The sequence below is a fragment of the Thrips palmi genome, unplaced genomic scaffold (genome assembly GCF_012932325.1).
Source record: "Thrips palmi isolate BJ-2018 unplaced genomic scaffold, TpBJ-2018v1 HiC_scaffold_15, whole genome shotgun sequence".
Classification (NCBI taxonomy): Eukaryota; Metazoa; Arthropoda; class Insecta; order Thysanoptera; family Thripidae; genus Thrips; species Thrips palmi.
Window position 1 is genome coordinate 8,952,185 of NW_023144624.1, and position 15,190 is coordinate 8,967,374.

Here is a 15,190-nt window from a genome sequence, read left to right on the forward strand (position 1 = left end):
CTGTAGGCGCTGCGGGACGCCCCATGAGTGCGAGAGAGACGGAGCGACAAAGACGACTCTCAGAATCAGTCTGCAGCATCCGAGCGGACGGGACGCGTCTAGGCGGATCGCATCAACACGCTCCGCAGAGCGGCCTCTCCTTGGCATGTTGGTGCGACCCGCCTAGACAGAGGACCCTCAGTCTCCCTCTCATTGGCGGCATACTCCACCGAAAGCGCCCAAAGCGCGCGTCGGGAAGGCAAGCCGAAGCAAGGCGAAGCAAGGCGAAGCCCGCAAGCCTCACACCATGTAGCAGGGCATTGACTCCGACAGGTCGTCTCGTCGCTCTGTCTCTGTCGCACGCCCGGAGTAGCCCGGAGCAAGGGCAGGAGGGCAGACGCGCGTCCAGGAAGCGAGGTGGCGTGCCACCCATTCGAGAAAGCCGAATGGGTCACGCCGTGGTCGCGCGGAACAAAGTGCCTTTTTGCGGGCGATACTCGCTACTTTTGTCTCCACGTGTCACGGAAGGTCGCCTCGCCGGTCGCGTGTTCGCCAACATCTCATCGTCTGCCCCTTTCGGCGAGGAGCTCCCCGCCCCCAAGTGGCGGTTGGCGGGGACCGCGTCCCGCCCCGCCCCGTCCAGTGCCCCCGTCGCTCTGTCTCTCTCGCACCCCCCGCACGACGCCACATGCGTGCGAGAGAGACAGTGCGACGAGAGCGCTGCCCGGGATGGAGGTGCTGCGTCGTCGGCGCGGAGGGAACGAGGAAACGCCGCCGCGCGCCGTGAACCATGCCACGAACCATGAACCATGAGCCATGAACCATGAGCCATGAACCAAGAGACATTGCTGCTTGCAGGCGCGGACGCGGGCGCGCCCCGGGGCCTGGGGCGCCGCCACCTGCAAGTGCTGCTGCTGTTCCTGGCCATCGCCACGGCCTACGGCATCAGGATCAACCTGTCCGTGGCCCTCGTCTCCATGACCAACCAGGAGCGCAAAGACGGCTACCCGGTACGCCCGTTCCCTTCCCCGCGGCCGGCGGCCCAGCGGCCGACGCACGCCCTGCGGTGAGCTGCAGGCTGCCGGCCCTGACGGCGTTGCTGGCGTTGCCGGCGTTGCTGCTGCAGGTGTACCAGTGGGACCAGAAGCAGTTCGGCACGGTGCAGTCGTCCTTCTTCTGGGGCTACACGCTGATGCAGGTGCCGGGCAGCATGCTGGTGCAGCGCTTCGGGCCGCGCCGCTTCCTGCTGGCGGCCATGGCGGGCGCCTCGGTGCTGGCCGTGCTCACGCCCCTGGCCGTGCGCCTGGGCGGCATGGCGCTGCTCATCACGACCCGGGTGTGCCAGGTGGGTGACGTCCTCGACCACGGCGTGCAGGGCAGGCTGGCGGAGTGGTGCGACTGACGTGCTGCGTTGCTCCCTGCGCAGGGCCTGCTGTCGGGGCTGGTGTTCCCGTCCTCGCACAACATCCTGGGCCGCTGGGCGCCGCCGATGGAGCGGCCCCGCTTCACCGCCTTCGTGTACGGCGGCATGTCGCTGGGCACGGTGGCGGCCATGGGGGGCGCGGGGCTGCTGTGCGGCTCGCCGCTGGGCTGGCCCTCGGCCTTCTACGTCCCCGGCGCGCTGGGGCTCTCGTGGTGAGGCGGGAAGGTTTGTGCAGTGGCACTGCCAGTGGCTCCGCCAGCGGCGTCGGCCGGCATCGGCGAGGTGGCCGCAGCCAACAGCTCACGCGCCGCTGCCTGCTCCCTGTGCAGGTGCGTCCTGTGGTACTTGTTCTCCGCGGACACGCCGGCCCAGTGCAAGGGCATCGCCGCCGAGGAGCTGGCCTACATCCAGCGCAGCATCGGCTCGGCCACGACCTCGTCCAAGGCGGTGCGTACTGCGTACCGCGCACGGCGTGGTGCTCTCATTGCGGAGATCGATACTGCCGATAACTTGATTGGCACTCCCTGCCGAGTGGTTCCGACGAGGCGTGTCGCCGCTCTGTCTCTCTCGCACCCCTACGCCGCGTGAGTGCGAGAGAGACAGAGCGGCGCGCCTTTTGTGGTCGAGCCATTAATCGCAATCGCAATCGCCTGCGAGGTAGACAGGCCCGTCGCGCTCGCGGGCGTGGCGGCACGGCCCGGTGCCTACCTCGCAGGCGGCCGGCCTCAAAGTCCCTCCCTCTTCGTTGCCGCCGCGGCGCTGCCAGGTGTCCAAGGTGCCGTGGAAGGCCATCCTCACCTCGCCGCCCGCGCTCTCGCTGCTCGTGGTGCACTGCGGCCAGAACTTCGGCCACTGGATGCTGCTCACGGAGATGCCCAACTTCATGAAGACCAAGCTGCACTTCAACATCAAAGGTGGGCATCAGGGCGAGCTGGGCGAAGTCATTTAACGGGAGAGGCAGGGCAAAGGGCCGGGCTGAAGCACACACTCCGCTAAGAGTGTCCTCGTTGACTGCTTCGCAGAGGACGGGCTGTTCTCCGCGCTGCCCTACGTCAGCCTGTGGGCGGCCACGTTCCTAGTGGGCTGGTCGGCGCAGAAGATCAACGAGCGCCGCGTGCTGCCGCTGGCCGTGTCCAGGAAGGTCTTCAACTCCGTCGGTAATCGTCAACCCCGTCTCGGCCTCGGCGTCTACGCGCCACGCGCCACGCGCCCGGCGGGCAGGCAGCCCATCGCGCCGGCCTGCGCGGCGTGGTAGCTGTGGCCCTCACTGTAAGTACAGTCGCTGACTTGTGAGTCACTGCAGACGCCTGCCTATGCCTCCCCCGCAGCGCACTGGGGCTCCGGGCTGACGCTGCTGCTGCTGGCGCTGCTGCAGCCGGGCCGCTCCGGCGCCGTGGCCCTGCTCACCGTGGCCATCACCCTCGAGTCCTGCATCTTCGCCGGCTTCTACGTCAGCCACATGGACCTGTCGCCCAACTACGGCGGCGCGCTCATGGGGCTGTCCAACGGGTGCGGCAGCGTCATGGGCATCCTGGCGCCCCTCATCGTGGGCCTCATCCTGGAGGATGAACACAACCCGTCCGAAGAGGTGCGTGAGAGCCCCTGCTCCACTTTTTTTTCGAGCCAAAACATGCCTTCGTCCGGAGTAGCGGCGCCGTACCAAGGCCCTGCGATTACTGACAAAGTCCAGGAGGAGATACGCATCATGATCATAGGGTGCCGCGGCAGTGTTCCGGGCACACTAATTTGAGTGTGGGGTAAACACCGTGTGACTCAGTAAATAGTGCACTTAGTGGGGCGCTAGTGTCAGTATAGCGAGTAGGTTTGAATCCCCGCGCTCATGGAGGAACTCGCGTCGCTAGCGGAAATGCTAGCGCAGCCCTTGCGTGTCGCTCGCCAGAGCCGTGGAGGCCTACTCGCTATACTGACAGCTAGTCCCAACCGGAGGAAAGTAGGTGCCCCTCCACGAGGAGCGTCTCGCTGACCCAAAATCACCGCCGATCTTCCCTGCCGATGCAGTGCCTTCGTCGAGTTCCCTGACCGGCGTTCCTTCTGACTCGCAGAAACTCGCCTCCATGTGGTCGTGGATCTTCATCCTGACGGCGTGCATCTACTTCGCGGGCAACCTGGTGTACGTGCTGCTGTGCCGCGCCACGGTGCAGCCCTGGAACGAGCCGCAGACTCCCGCGGATGAGAAAGGTGCCGTCCGCTGCGACGAGTCCATGCCTCTCTCTCTCTCGCACTCGTGCGGCGTATCGTGTGAGTGCGAGAGAGACGAGACTGCAGGCCGCTCAAGTTAACACGCTCTCCCCTTTGCAGGAACCGGGCTGGTGACGTTGCCGGTGTCTGACCCTGCCGCCGGGGAGGAGTCCAAGTCGGAGGCCTACAGCAAGAGCAGCAAGAGCCAGGCCTGACTGCCTGACTCGCGCCAAGAGCAAGAAGCGCGACTCGAAGCAACGATCGCTTCACTCAATCCGCTCCGGGGGGAGCAGCGCGCGACGGCGAGGCACCAGTGCGACTAGTCAGCAAGTGGAGGACGCCGTCAACGCCCCCATGCCCACCCTGAGTCTTGGCGGCGGATCCAGAAGTTCCCTGCCAAAGAGCGCCTCTCGGTGCTGGTCTAGGACGACTCCCTTCACCCTCCTTCCCCACCCTGGATCCGAGCTTGCTGACGTCACTTGGACCGAGGGCCACTTCCACGCGGAGTGTCGATGGGTAGTTTGTTCACCACTGTACTGATCTAGTGCAGGCTGTAGACCTGTGTGAACGTCGTCCCGAATGCGGGCCTTCGCTGTTATAGTGTGCGGCCATGTCGGCCTGGACACTCGCACTGTGTAGCTCGATGACATCTGTGATATTTGTGTGAGTAAACATCGTATTATGTCATATTTTCCCTTCCATCGGTTTCCCTGAACAAAAGCAAACATACACAAAAATAATAAAGAAACCAAAACGAATGAACACAATCAGACCTAGAAAAAACAACTCTTCAGAGCTGCGCGCCAAAACACCCACGGGCAGTTACTAGTTAGTTCGCGGTGGTGAACTGGTTCTGATTGCGGCAGCGCCCCGGGGGGGGGGGCAAGGCAGGGTTCTCGCAGAGGCCTAGCGCGTGTGGCTGCAGCACTCTATGGTCTCGGACAGGACGACGCCGCGTTCTTATGCAGTCCCGCCGGCAGCGCTGCGTGGCGGGACTGCCTACCCTGCCGCAAAGACAGGGCTAGGCCACCAGCACGGCAAGGGCGCTCCCACGAACCTTTCAATACTTTCAATCCCTTGGTACTTGGTGGCCTCGCCCTGACTTTCTTGGGTCAAATATTTCACCAATTTCACCTTCCGCTTCACTCCGAAAACTCTTCTCTCTTCCTCCTCTCTCCCCCTTCTCCCTCCTCAACCTAATCCTACCCCACTCCACTCCCTCTCCCCCCACCCCCTCGGCCGCAAGTTTCTCTCGAGCTTCGAGCTGCACAGCTGTCAAGCAGCCAAAATGTCGCAGTGTAATAACTGCGAAGATGATACCTGACTCGTGCATTTAGCTCCTTTTTATTTGACCTGAATTTTAGCGTTTTATCAGCCTGTATGATTTGATCGTCAACCATCTTACATGCGCATCTGCTACTTGTGTTGAAGTCCATGATGGCCAGTTCGCCTAGGTTAGGATTTTTTCAGGCAGTCCGGGAAAGACTGCTTACCATCTGAAAGGTAAACTTCTGACACGATTAACGTTCTGCTCGTTTTATGGCACGTATTGAAAAGCTCGGTCGCAAGAACTCTTTTCATGTTTAATGGGGAAAGGCAAAAAGAGCTAAGATCCCAACTCAAGCAAAAGTATTATTTATATTATGTAATTGACTTCTTTTATTTCAGCTCTCATCTTATTGTACCAGTAGACTGCACAAGAAAGTCAATATAGACTTGTGTATGTGCTGTCAAAGCTATACTTTGGTGTCTAGCACATACCAGTCTACTTTCTGAGTTATTGTCTGGAGAAACCGAGACGACACAATGTTTGCTGCCTTAAAGAGAATGACAGGGAAGGGGGAAACCCCGACCCTTGGAGGCTTGCCAGCAACTCCTCGCCCAGGTCTTCAGTCTATGGCACATAATCTGCAGCGCAAGTTTGCACGTGGTGTTCAGTACAACAGTAAGATCGCTCATTACACTTGATCTGATAGTTATTACTCTCATGCATGGTTTTACTAATGTGCATCCCTTATTTGATCAGTGAAAATCATCATTAAGGGAGATCGAAATGTAGGTAAAACTGCGCTGTTTCACCGACTGAAAGGGGAAAAATTTATTGAAGAATATGCTCCTACAGAAGAAATTCAGGTATGCCTCTTGCAAAATATTTCTGTACCTATCCAGCTAACATGGATCATAAACTTGTTAAAATTTAATCTACTAGGTTGCAAGTATTCAATGGAGCTACAAAGCTACCGATGATGTAGTAAAGGTTGAGGTATGGGACGTAGTTGATCGGGGGAAGAAGAAAAAACGGATCGACGGTCTGAAGCTAGACAATGCTGGTCCTATCAATGATCTACCGGAAGAGCCAGTTCTTGATGCAGAATTTTTGGATGTGTACAAGGGTACCAATGGTGTTATCATGGTTTTGGACATTACAAAGAACTGGTGAGATTTATTTATGTATATATGCATGTATGTATTTAAATGACCATGGTCAAGCGGACCAACTTGATGTTACTCATAAATTTTTTTCTGCTTCCAAGGACATTTGAATATGTTCAGAGAGAATTGCCTAAAGTACCAACACACATTCCAGTCCTAGTTCTTGCAAACCACTGTGATATGTCCCACCATCGAGTTATCACACCAGACCACATTATATATTACATCGAGAGCCAACAAAGGTAAGTCACAACTTTTCTTTTATAAAATTTTCATTTTGAAGTTGATATTTGTGATAAATGTGGGGACATTCATTTTTAATCTTGCAGACCTGAAGGATGTGCCCAAATTCGTTATGCCGAGTCTTCTATGCGTAATGGATTTGGATTGAAGTATTTGCATAAGTTTCTCAATTTACCATTTTTGCAACTTCAGCGAGAGACTTTGCTTGCTCAGCTTGAAACCAATGGCAATGAAACAACAGCCACTGTTGCAGAACTTGATGCCTTCCAGGCTGGTCCTGATGCTGATTACAACCAGTAGGTTGAATTTTGCTTTAAATTCCCATTTGAACCTGTTCTGAATGTCTTTATTAAGTTACTCGCTACTTCCCTTTTAATATTGTAGATTTCTTGAGAACCTGGTGAATAAACGCCGCCAGGTGGCTGAGTCTACATCTTCTGCAGGAACTCAAGCTCAATCTTTTTCTGGAGTAGGCCATGCACCCTCTGGTCTGCCTCATTCTTCCACCTCCCAACAACTGTCTTCGCCAATGGTTTGTATTCAAATTTTCATGTTGAAGTTATATTGAAGTTTATGTTCTTCTCTACATGTTTTGAAATTTCTTGCAGACTCAAGCAAATGATTCTGGCATGCGCCGAAGTTCCTCGACTCCAGGTCCTGTTGGCCCCATCGGAGGAGGTCAACCTATTGGAGGAGGTCAACCTATTCCGGGAGGGATCCCCATAAATGGTGGTCCTTCAAGTTCTGGTCCAACTTCTTCATCACAGCCCCCCGTGCCGAGTGCACCTGAGAAGGGTGTGGGTAGTGATGTTATCGATGGGATGGCAGACTCTGGGAAGAAGCAGACTGGGTTAATGTCTAAGCTTTTTGGAAAGAAGGACCTTGTGGAAACTGGTGAGTATCTCATACTACTCAGTTTGTTTTGAAAATAATTATTTGGAATGCTACTTTGCTTCAAGTAAATTGTCATTTACAGATAAACGGCTTGATTTATCATTGGAAGGTGCAGCAAAAAGTATGGCTGGAAATGTTGTTAGTGTGGAAGAATTCGTACCTGATGGCGGTGTGATTGACAGGTCGTTTTTGGAAGACTCAACTCCAACAGTGCAGAATACAACCACCCAACAATCAGTTGATTCTGATAGGTTAGCAACCCTTACATCAGTGAAAAAAAAAACAATTTTTTTTTCTGTAACAAAAGTGTCTCTTATTGTGTGTGTGTGTTTTCTTTTTACACAGCGAAGTTGAACCAGATGGAAACCCCCTAGTTGCGGGCTTCCAGGATGATATAGACTCTGATGAAGATCTGACGCAACCTCTCCCGGGTGTAACTATTGCTGATGCTGAGACTGAAAACGACCCTGATGATGAAGTACCACAACCAGTTCATGTCTCATCCACATCCGAGTCACCAGTTCCAGTTCGAAAATTATCAACAGCATCCAGCACTGGAAAGAAGTCTGTGCAAGATGAGTGAGTGACTTCAATTCTTTGTTTGATTTACTAATTGGAAGCTTTTCTATCGGCTCCCATTAATTCCTCTTCTTTCTTTTAGAGGATCGCTGGATGGTGAAGTCTCTACAATTACAGGAGATGCCCTTGATGCTTGGTTCAGTTCTGACAGTAAATTACGAAGGAGTCCTGAAGGTGGAGAAGATACCGGATCCAGAGCTTCTGGAGGGTCTCGAGGCTCAAGGGATGGAGATAATTTACCAACACCACCTTCCTCTAACACATCTGAAAAGAAAAAGAAGCAGAAAAAAGAAAAAGAGCAGGAAAAGGTAGGTTCATTTTGCTCACTCCACTTGCATGTGCATGTAGTAAATTGTATGGTCTTACTGAGCATTTCTTAATTTTGCTGCTTGTTTCTTTTCTGAAGGAGGATGATAAAGGGAGCAGCAAAAAGCATAAGAAAAAATCAAAGGATAAGGACAAAGAAAAGGAACGTGAGAAGAAAAAAAAGTCAGTTAAGAAGCTTCAATCTGAAGAGCGGAGTAGAGATGAGTTGGAAGAATTTTTGAATGGTTCCACATCATCTCCAGTGGAGTCAGCTTATGAGGCCCTATGAGTACCATATTGAAACTACTTATAAAAATTGACTTTCATCTCTGAGTTGTTTGTGCCATTTCAATTTATATGAAGCTCAAACATATTCCATTTTTCATTCCTGTCCAATAGAACTTACGTATTACTATAATTATTGCTGCTAGTTACTGGCAAAACATTTGCTTTTACGAGCGAAAATACTTCATAATAAGAGGAGTGATGATTTTTTTCAGTTTACAAGGCATGTAAATCATCACTCAGCAGTTATCCCCAATTTCACTTTTTTCTTGTTGCTTGATAATAATAATAAATTGGACATGTACAATTTATCTTACTGTTTTGACCAGAATGAAAATTAATTATATCTCCTCTGGTGTTTCTGTACTTACTCCACTCTTGTTCAGCAGTTGTGTGAGAAATGAATTGCCAGATGTTGTCAATTTTGGATTTTTATTAAATCATGTGCCCAAACCTGTGCAATTGTTTGTAAATCTCATTAATTTTAATGTGGGGTGGAAGACCCTGTTTACTATTTCAGTCAGATGCACTGTTCAAAATAAGTTTTTGAAGTGCATTAAGAAGTACATAATGGTTTGGCTATTGTAAGAGACAGCAGAGAGTTTGTTGATATTAAATTAATACTGGTTTCTTGTGTTATGGATATTGATACAGAGAACTGAGCTGGTGGAAGTAATTATTTTTTACTATCTCTGATAAAGTGATTTTTTCTTCTACAAAAGCTTGTTCCTCCCCAGCTGTGTTCTGCGAATGATGAATGTCCCAGAAGCAGCCTTTAGGAACCCTGACATAAAACCTGTTAGAAGTGGCTGTGACTAGAAAATCTGTTGTTTATAAGGGTATTTTTTAATGTTTCCCATCTTGAAGAGTACTTATGAGTTTTTTAATAGATCCACAAAATGAAGGACTACTTCAGTCAGCGCCAGTAAATTTATTTTTGTTGGGCATATATTTGTTTATTAAAAGTAGTCCTTCATTTTACTGTTCTTGCATATTGACTATGTAAATCTGCCCCTGCCCAAAATGAGATCACATGAAAGTGACACTGATGGTTCTTGGTAATTTTTTTAATTTGGTACATTATCATTTATCTTGACAGCATAATATTCATCTTAGTATCCAATTTTATACAAGTGTGCTTAAGTTTATGCTTTAAATTGGTACCCAAGGCAGTGTGTGCAAATCATTAATATGGCAGGTATCAAAATTTGTTCTTGTTGAAAGATGAGCTTCAGTGAGATTCTACCCCTGTGAAAATAGGTTTATTGTATCTGCTCTCTTTCTCTCATTTTGTTTTAAACTTGTTATCATTTTTAACTTGAAAGCTTTAACAAAAGAAAAAGAAAAGAAAAAAACAAACAAGTATTTACTATTTCTTTCAAAATAAACGTGACTGTTTATTTATGCTAATCTCTCTGTGGTAATCATTTAATCCCAAAAGAGCATCTGAGAACAGACCTCGCCAACCCCATAACTTCTTTAATAAACTTCTTTAATGCCCAAAAACTTACATCTAAGTCGATGTGTCAGTACATCTGAGGAGATACATTGTTTCTAAGATCTTGATAGATGGCAAGTATCTTCTTGTGGTCCAGAGCTTCCTCAAGGGATAATGTTTCCAGTACTGCATTGAGATTCTACAACACACAAGTAAAAAATCATTGATTCGAAAAAGTTACAGGTTATTTTTCTTTTTCGTTTTGTTCCATACAATCTCACATTTACATTACCTTAGCCTTAGTACATGCAACATCATGTTCATTGTCACAATCAGATTTGCAGTCTTTGAAAATAGACGTTAAATGCAACTTGAAACAGTGGAAGAAGTCCAAATGAGCACTGCTTATGGTTATAGAGGAACATGACTTTCTTAATACAATATTCAGAGTTTTATGTGAAAACTTCAGCCAGATAACAGTTTTATCACCTTGTTCTAAAATAGACAAAAGAAAATGATGATATTGTTGTAACATATCTTCACTCTGAAGTGTTGAGCAATTGCAAAACTTACCATAAAAATGTTTGTTCTTGATGGCACTATTGCAATGAGTACAATTAGACAAAATTTTATCAACAATTTTACTGTGCTGACGGAATTCTTCAGGGACAGGGATCACACAAGAAACTAAACACCTTTCCTGAAGATCATCTGTCTGAGAATCAGAACCAGACATGGGTGAATGAATTTGATTAACACAATCTGCAATATCATATGCCTCTATGCATGAAACTTGAGGTGCCTGAGAGAATGCAGACACAAAGTGAGACACATCCAAAACTGCAGTTGCAAGGCTCATTTTTAGCCATTCCCTTTTCTCTTTATTTTCTTTGATCTCGGCCAAAAGGTATGCTTTGACTTCAAGGGGTAAAGATGATATTTCAACCGCAAATGGAATGTTAAATCTGGCACAAAATGGAAAATCACTACTAAATGTCCTTGTAAGAGGAATATGCCTTGTTGCTGCCAAACCATCTGCACTTCGAAACTCCAGACTCATCTTCCAGAGTGAAGAGGGAAAATCCTCAGGTGAGTTATTGTTAATTTGAATTGAGATAACAAACTTTGTATAAGTTTTCTCCAGAAAGTCATTAGAATCTGTTGTCTCTGAGCTTTGCCCACTTTGTTCTTCATGATTGCCAAATACTTTGACATCGATTGTAAAAAACTTGGCCATAAGAGGAGATCTTGATACTGAAGACAGTGCTGAAATCAAATCCAATTGAAATTATTATTCAAAATGATAAAAATAACTAACCAAGACATAAAATGAGGATTTGTTGTGGGTATTTTTAAACCGACCTTTAATAAGGCCATCTTCTTCTTTTAGCTTGTTTTTTACTTCAGAGAGGATTGCTGTTTGAGCCTGCATTTCTTGTACAAGCTGCAGTGACAGATCAAGGTCACACCCTACAAGGGTAAAATTAAGAGAATGAAAAAAGTCTCGAGCAATTAGGAGTGAGAACAAAACTTACTGTACCTGCCCAGGGGAAGTGACTTTGCTCTTCTTTGAACAATGTGCTTGCAGGGTTCAGCAAATAGAATATACTGTGAGAAGATGACGCAATTATAAGATTGTCCTCAAGAACTGAACTCATTGTAGTAATCCCTGGTGAGTGGAAAATTTGATGTTGATCATACAAAGTATTTCTTTGGGCAACATAAAGAGCAAAAAAAAAAAAAATAATCAGATTTTACCTTTGACAGATATCATATCAACTTGAGTCTGATCTGGTGCTAGTAGGTGGATTAGACTTGTGTTAAAGCCATCTGAGACTATTAACTGTTCACATGTGGGAGCAGAATAGCATTTCACTGGATGAGACAGTGTGAAAGAGTTGAATGACAGTGGAATACTATTTGAATTCATCGACCTATTTAATACAGGTGATATTTTCAAAACTGTGCCACCTTGTAGGAACACAAATATATTGGAAACATCTGTCAAAAAACAAATATTGTTGAATAAGTTCAAAAGAAATAGAAAATTTTAGAACAGAAAGACCTTAGGCGGTTTCCCACCTGCATTCACATGCAAGTAAGCCAAGCCAAGCCTTCCACTTGATATTTGAGTACGACCCTCAAAGTGAAAATATAGTATCATTAAAGCTACCTGGAGAGTATGTGAGTCCAATGATTGACCAATGGGATTGGAAAATCAGTCTTGGAGACAACCTTATCCCCAACTTTTTAGCAGTCAACAGGAAAGGCACGCAGAAAAGTTGACCGGAGCTCAGGCCAACAAGAAGAACATCCGCATCTTTACAATCACTGAAAAGAGTAGTGGCTTGACTTTGCTCAAGAAAATGGCAGGTGCATCTTCCTGCATCCAGAGGACTTCTGTCACTGTAGATGTTACTTGAAAACTCAAGGTGTGAATCCACTTGAGATGTGCTGTTCTGAGACACAGAGTATATTTCTGCGTTAAGTGTCCCATTGTCTTGTGCACAAGTAATGACGGCAAAGCCATTCTGGAGAGAGTGATTTGGTATAGAGGTCGCAGCTAAAACCCTCTTCACAGCTGATAAATTAAAAGCTGTGTTCAGTGAAAAGGACTTGCAAGTGTCCAGATGTTTCAACCTGAACAGATACAAATTTTCAAACGGCATAACAGAACAGTCAACAGTATCATTAGATTCGTTAACAAATTTTAAAAAAAAAAAAAAAAACTTACACTGTAGCAGAATTATTTTTTCCAGTTGAGCTTAAAACTTGGAAAAGACCACTAGAACTTACAAAATAAATAAAGTTATCTAAGAGGAGTATATCTAGGATGGGCTCTGTTGATGTTATAATCTGTAAACATAAATTTTCTGACTGTCATTGCTGTCGTGAGGGATTTATGGAATACATCAAAAGATAATTAATTTTCATGACGTGTGAAAAGAATGGTTTATTACCTGACTTTGTAGTGGTTTTTGTGATGACAAAACGTCTTTATCACGACGGAGGGTTAAGATAAGTGATAAATTAGAACGCCAAGCAAAGAACAGGCTGTACTCGTTATAAACGAAAAAGCGCGAATACTCAGGAACAAAGTTTTCAATTGACTTCGGGATGTGCCATGGCAATACTGAGAAATTGCAAGGATTTCCACTCATTTCGACTAGGTTACTTGGTTTGCTGTCGTCTGCTACACGAAGTTTGTTTTGGCCGCCGAGCCGAGCCCAAGCACGGCCACCTAGAGCGAATGTGTTTTGAAAGTGACCGCGGTGGGCCGTATGGGACCGGATGTGGGGTGCATTCAACTTGCACCATCTCCTTCTTCATCTTCCTTCTTCTTTCCGTTTGGAATCAGTTGCACCGTGCTTGTTCTCTCCGGAGCTAAGGCCGTATCGGCGACTTGCACAAATTTTATTAGGCATCCATCCTAATATTTCCACAAAACTCAACCATGAGCACCGGGTCTGAATTGGCGTGCGTTTATTCCGCCCTGATTTTGGCTGACGACGATGTCGCAGTCACGGTAAGTGTCGCTACTTAACCTAGCCGGTGTACGTGTTACTTTTGCTCTGTTAATTTTCCACTCAGATCTTGCTGTCTTCTCACTAAGTCATAGTTTCCGCCATTGGAAGCGAGTCTTAATTGCATGACCCTCTTTTTTCCCCTCTGGAACGGAACTTTGGTCGCTGCGCTTTTTGAAAGCGTGTCTTTGTCACCACATTTGCCGACCGCTTTGCTTAGCTTGTCCGTGTCAACACGCGGAGGAGCAAGGACCATGCTTTGGTCGTTGCACAAACAGTTCCAACTGTCTGAACTGTTTTTATCACACCCAAGCTCTTTGCTGAATTTCGCAATATTGCTTGCAATTTCGACTACGTATTTGGCCCTTATCCAACACGCACCTAAGCCTAGTGTCTGTGTGTCAGCCTAGCCGCGTCACTATGACAATTTAAAGTAATGTGCCCCACGTTTCCTTACTTTGCTTCAAAATCCAGTCTACAAAGAATGCATTTTTTTGTGTCTGTGTTGCAGGGTGAGAAGATCCAGACCATCCTCAAGGCTGCGTCTGTTGATGTAGACCCCTACTGGCCTGGTCTCTTCGCCAAGGCCCTGGAGGGTATCAACATCAAGGACCTCATCACCAACGTCGGTGCTGGTGTTGGTGCTGCTCCCGCTGGTGGCGCTGCCCCCGCCGCAGCTGCCGCCGGAGGTGCTCCTGAGGAAAAGAAAAAGGAGGAGAAGAAGAAGGTCGAAAGCGACCCTGAGACTGACGATGACATGGGCTTCGGTAGGTGTTCGTTGCATTGTTACTTGACTTACCATGTAGCCCCTACCCTCTTCATGTTGAAGTTGTGTGATTCCCGATATTGCAATACATTCAGGGGATATTCTATTCTGCCCCTATGTGGAGTAGAACCCCCACTCTATTAAGCCGGCTGTGCTTGGCTTTTCCATGCCAAGGCGGTGTGCTAAGAGTGGGCAAATTAATTCTGACCATGTGTATGATGATGGGGTAGTCCTCATTCTTCAAAGGAGTGTTAGATACATCTTTATGCATAATGATTTATCCAGCCAAACCCCCATTCTATTAAGCCGGCTGTGCTTGGCTTTTCCATGCCAAGGCGGTGTGCTAAGAGTGGGTAAATTAATTCTGACCATGTGTATGATGATGGGGTAGTCCTCATTTTTCAAAGGAGTGTCAGGCACATTGGCTGATCTTTATCGTCCTTGAGACATATGAACAGGATTGAAATCAGCCATGGCATCAGTGTAGCTCGCCTATGAATGGTGTCCTAACATGGTAAACTATGGAAAAGCGATGTGTCGCTGATAGACGGCAATTAGTCTTTGTGTCATTGCCGTAGAATTGGGCACTACACTTCCATAGCTGTTAAGGAAGTTAAATCCCTTCAGAAATGAGATCCATGACATTAGTGTTGTTCGCCCCTTTATGGCGTCTTAACTGGGTAAAGCATGGAAGAGTGATGTGTTCATGATAGACGGCATTCGGCCTTGATGTCATTGCTGTAGATAGTAACACTACACAACCAGCTTTTCTGTTGCTGTGAAGAATTTGTCTGTATTTTCTCTAACTTTCATTTTTGTTTGTTACAGGTCTCTTCGACTAGACTTCATTCCTGTTTTCTATACATGTACAGTTTTATGTGCAATTAAACTTATAAAAACATCAATGCCTTCTTTAATGATTCCTACACCACTTATCAATAAAACACTAGAGCCATGGGTGACCAGCTACTGGATGTGTATGTTCGCATTCAAGGGTGGCAAGAATGCAACAATGTTGACTGATATCTCCACCACTACTAAGATTTGTTTAGAGTGCTCAGTAAAGATGGTTTTATATATTAAACTTTCATTACATTAGTGTCTTTGACATTCTTGCCGGC

General features: G+C 47.5%; 4 protein-coding genes across 4 annotated transcripts; 3 read left to right on the plus strand and 1 right to left on the minus strand.

Annotated features, from left to right (window-relative positions):
• Positions 1-809: 809 nt before the first annotated feature.
• On the plus strand, positions 810-4,292 carry LOC117641186 (putative inorganic phosphate cotransporter). The gene is made up of 9 exons (XM_034378331.1): positions 810-989; positions 1,106-1,324; positions 1,406-1,614; positions 1,732-1,849; positions 2,169-2,316; positions 2,425-2,559; positions 2,731-2,990; positions 3,466-3,601; positions 3,722-4,292. Exons 1-9 carry the CDS (start codon positions 810-812, stop codon positions 3,814-3,816), a joined length of 1,500 nt encoding a protein of 499 aa, XP_034234222.1. The 3' UTR covers positions 3,817-4,292.
• A 522-nt stretch (positions 4,293-4,814) lies between these two features.
• LOC117641648 (rab-like protein 6) lies at positions 4,815-9,751 on the plus strand. Its single transcript, XM_034379143.1, has 12 exons — positions 4,815-5,104; positions 5,270-5,546; positions 5,628-5,734; positions 5,811-6,037; positions 6,136-6,276; positions 6,364-6,573; positions 6,662-6,809; positions 6,886-7,171; positions 7,254-7,422; positions 7,517-7,750; positions 7,833-8,058; positions 8,157-9,751. The coding sequence occupies exons 2-12, from the start codon at positions 5,408-5,410 to the stop codon at positions 8,343-8,345; spliced, it is 2,076 nt and encodes a 691-aa protein (XP_034235034.1). The 5' UTR covers positions 4,815-5,104; positions 5,270-5,407; the 3' UTR covers positions 8,346-9,751.
• On the minus strand, positions 9,712-13,108 carry LOC117641647. Its single transcript, XM_034379142.1, has 9 exons — positions 12,740-13,108; positions 12,514-12,635; positions 11,953-12,419; positions 11,538-11,780; positions 11,320-11,448; positions 11,142-11,249; positions 10,353-11,045; positions 10,072-10,274; positions 9,712-9,978 (listed from the first exon to the last, which is right to left on the minus strand). The coding sequence occupies exons 1-9, from the start codon at positions 12,938-12,940 to the stop codon at positions 9,868-9,870; spliced, it is 2,277 nt and encodes a 758-aa protein (XP_034235033.1). The 5' UTR covers positions 12,941-13,108; the 3' UTR covers positions 9,712-9,867.
• Positions 13,106-14,974, plus strand: LOC117641655 (60S acidic ribosomal protein P1). The gene is made up of 3 exons (XM_034379150.1): positions 13,106-13,305; positions 13,815-14,070; positions 14,898-14,974. The coding sequence occupies exons 1-3, from the start codon at positions 13,234-13,236 to the stop codon at positions 14,909-14,911; spliced, it is 342 nt and encodes a 113-aa protein (XP_034235041.1). The 5' UTR covers positions 13,106-13,233; the 3' UTR covers positions 14,912-14,974.
• Positions 14,975-15,190: the final 216 nt, after the last annotated feature.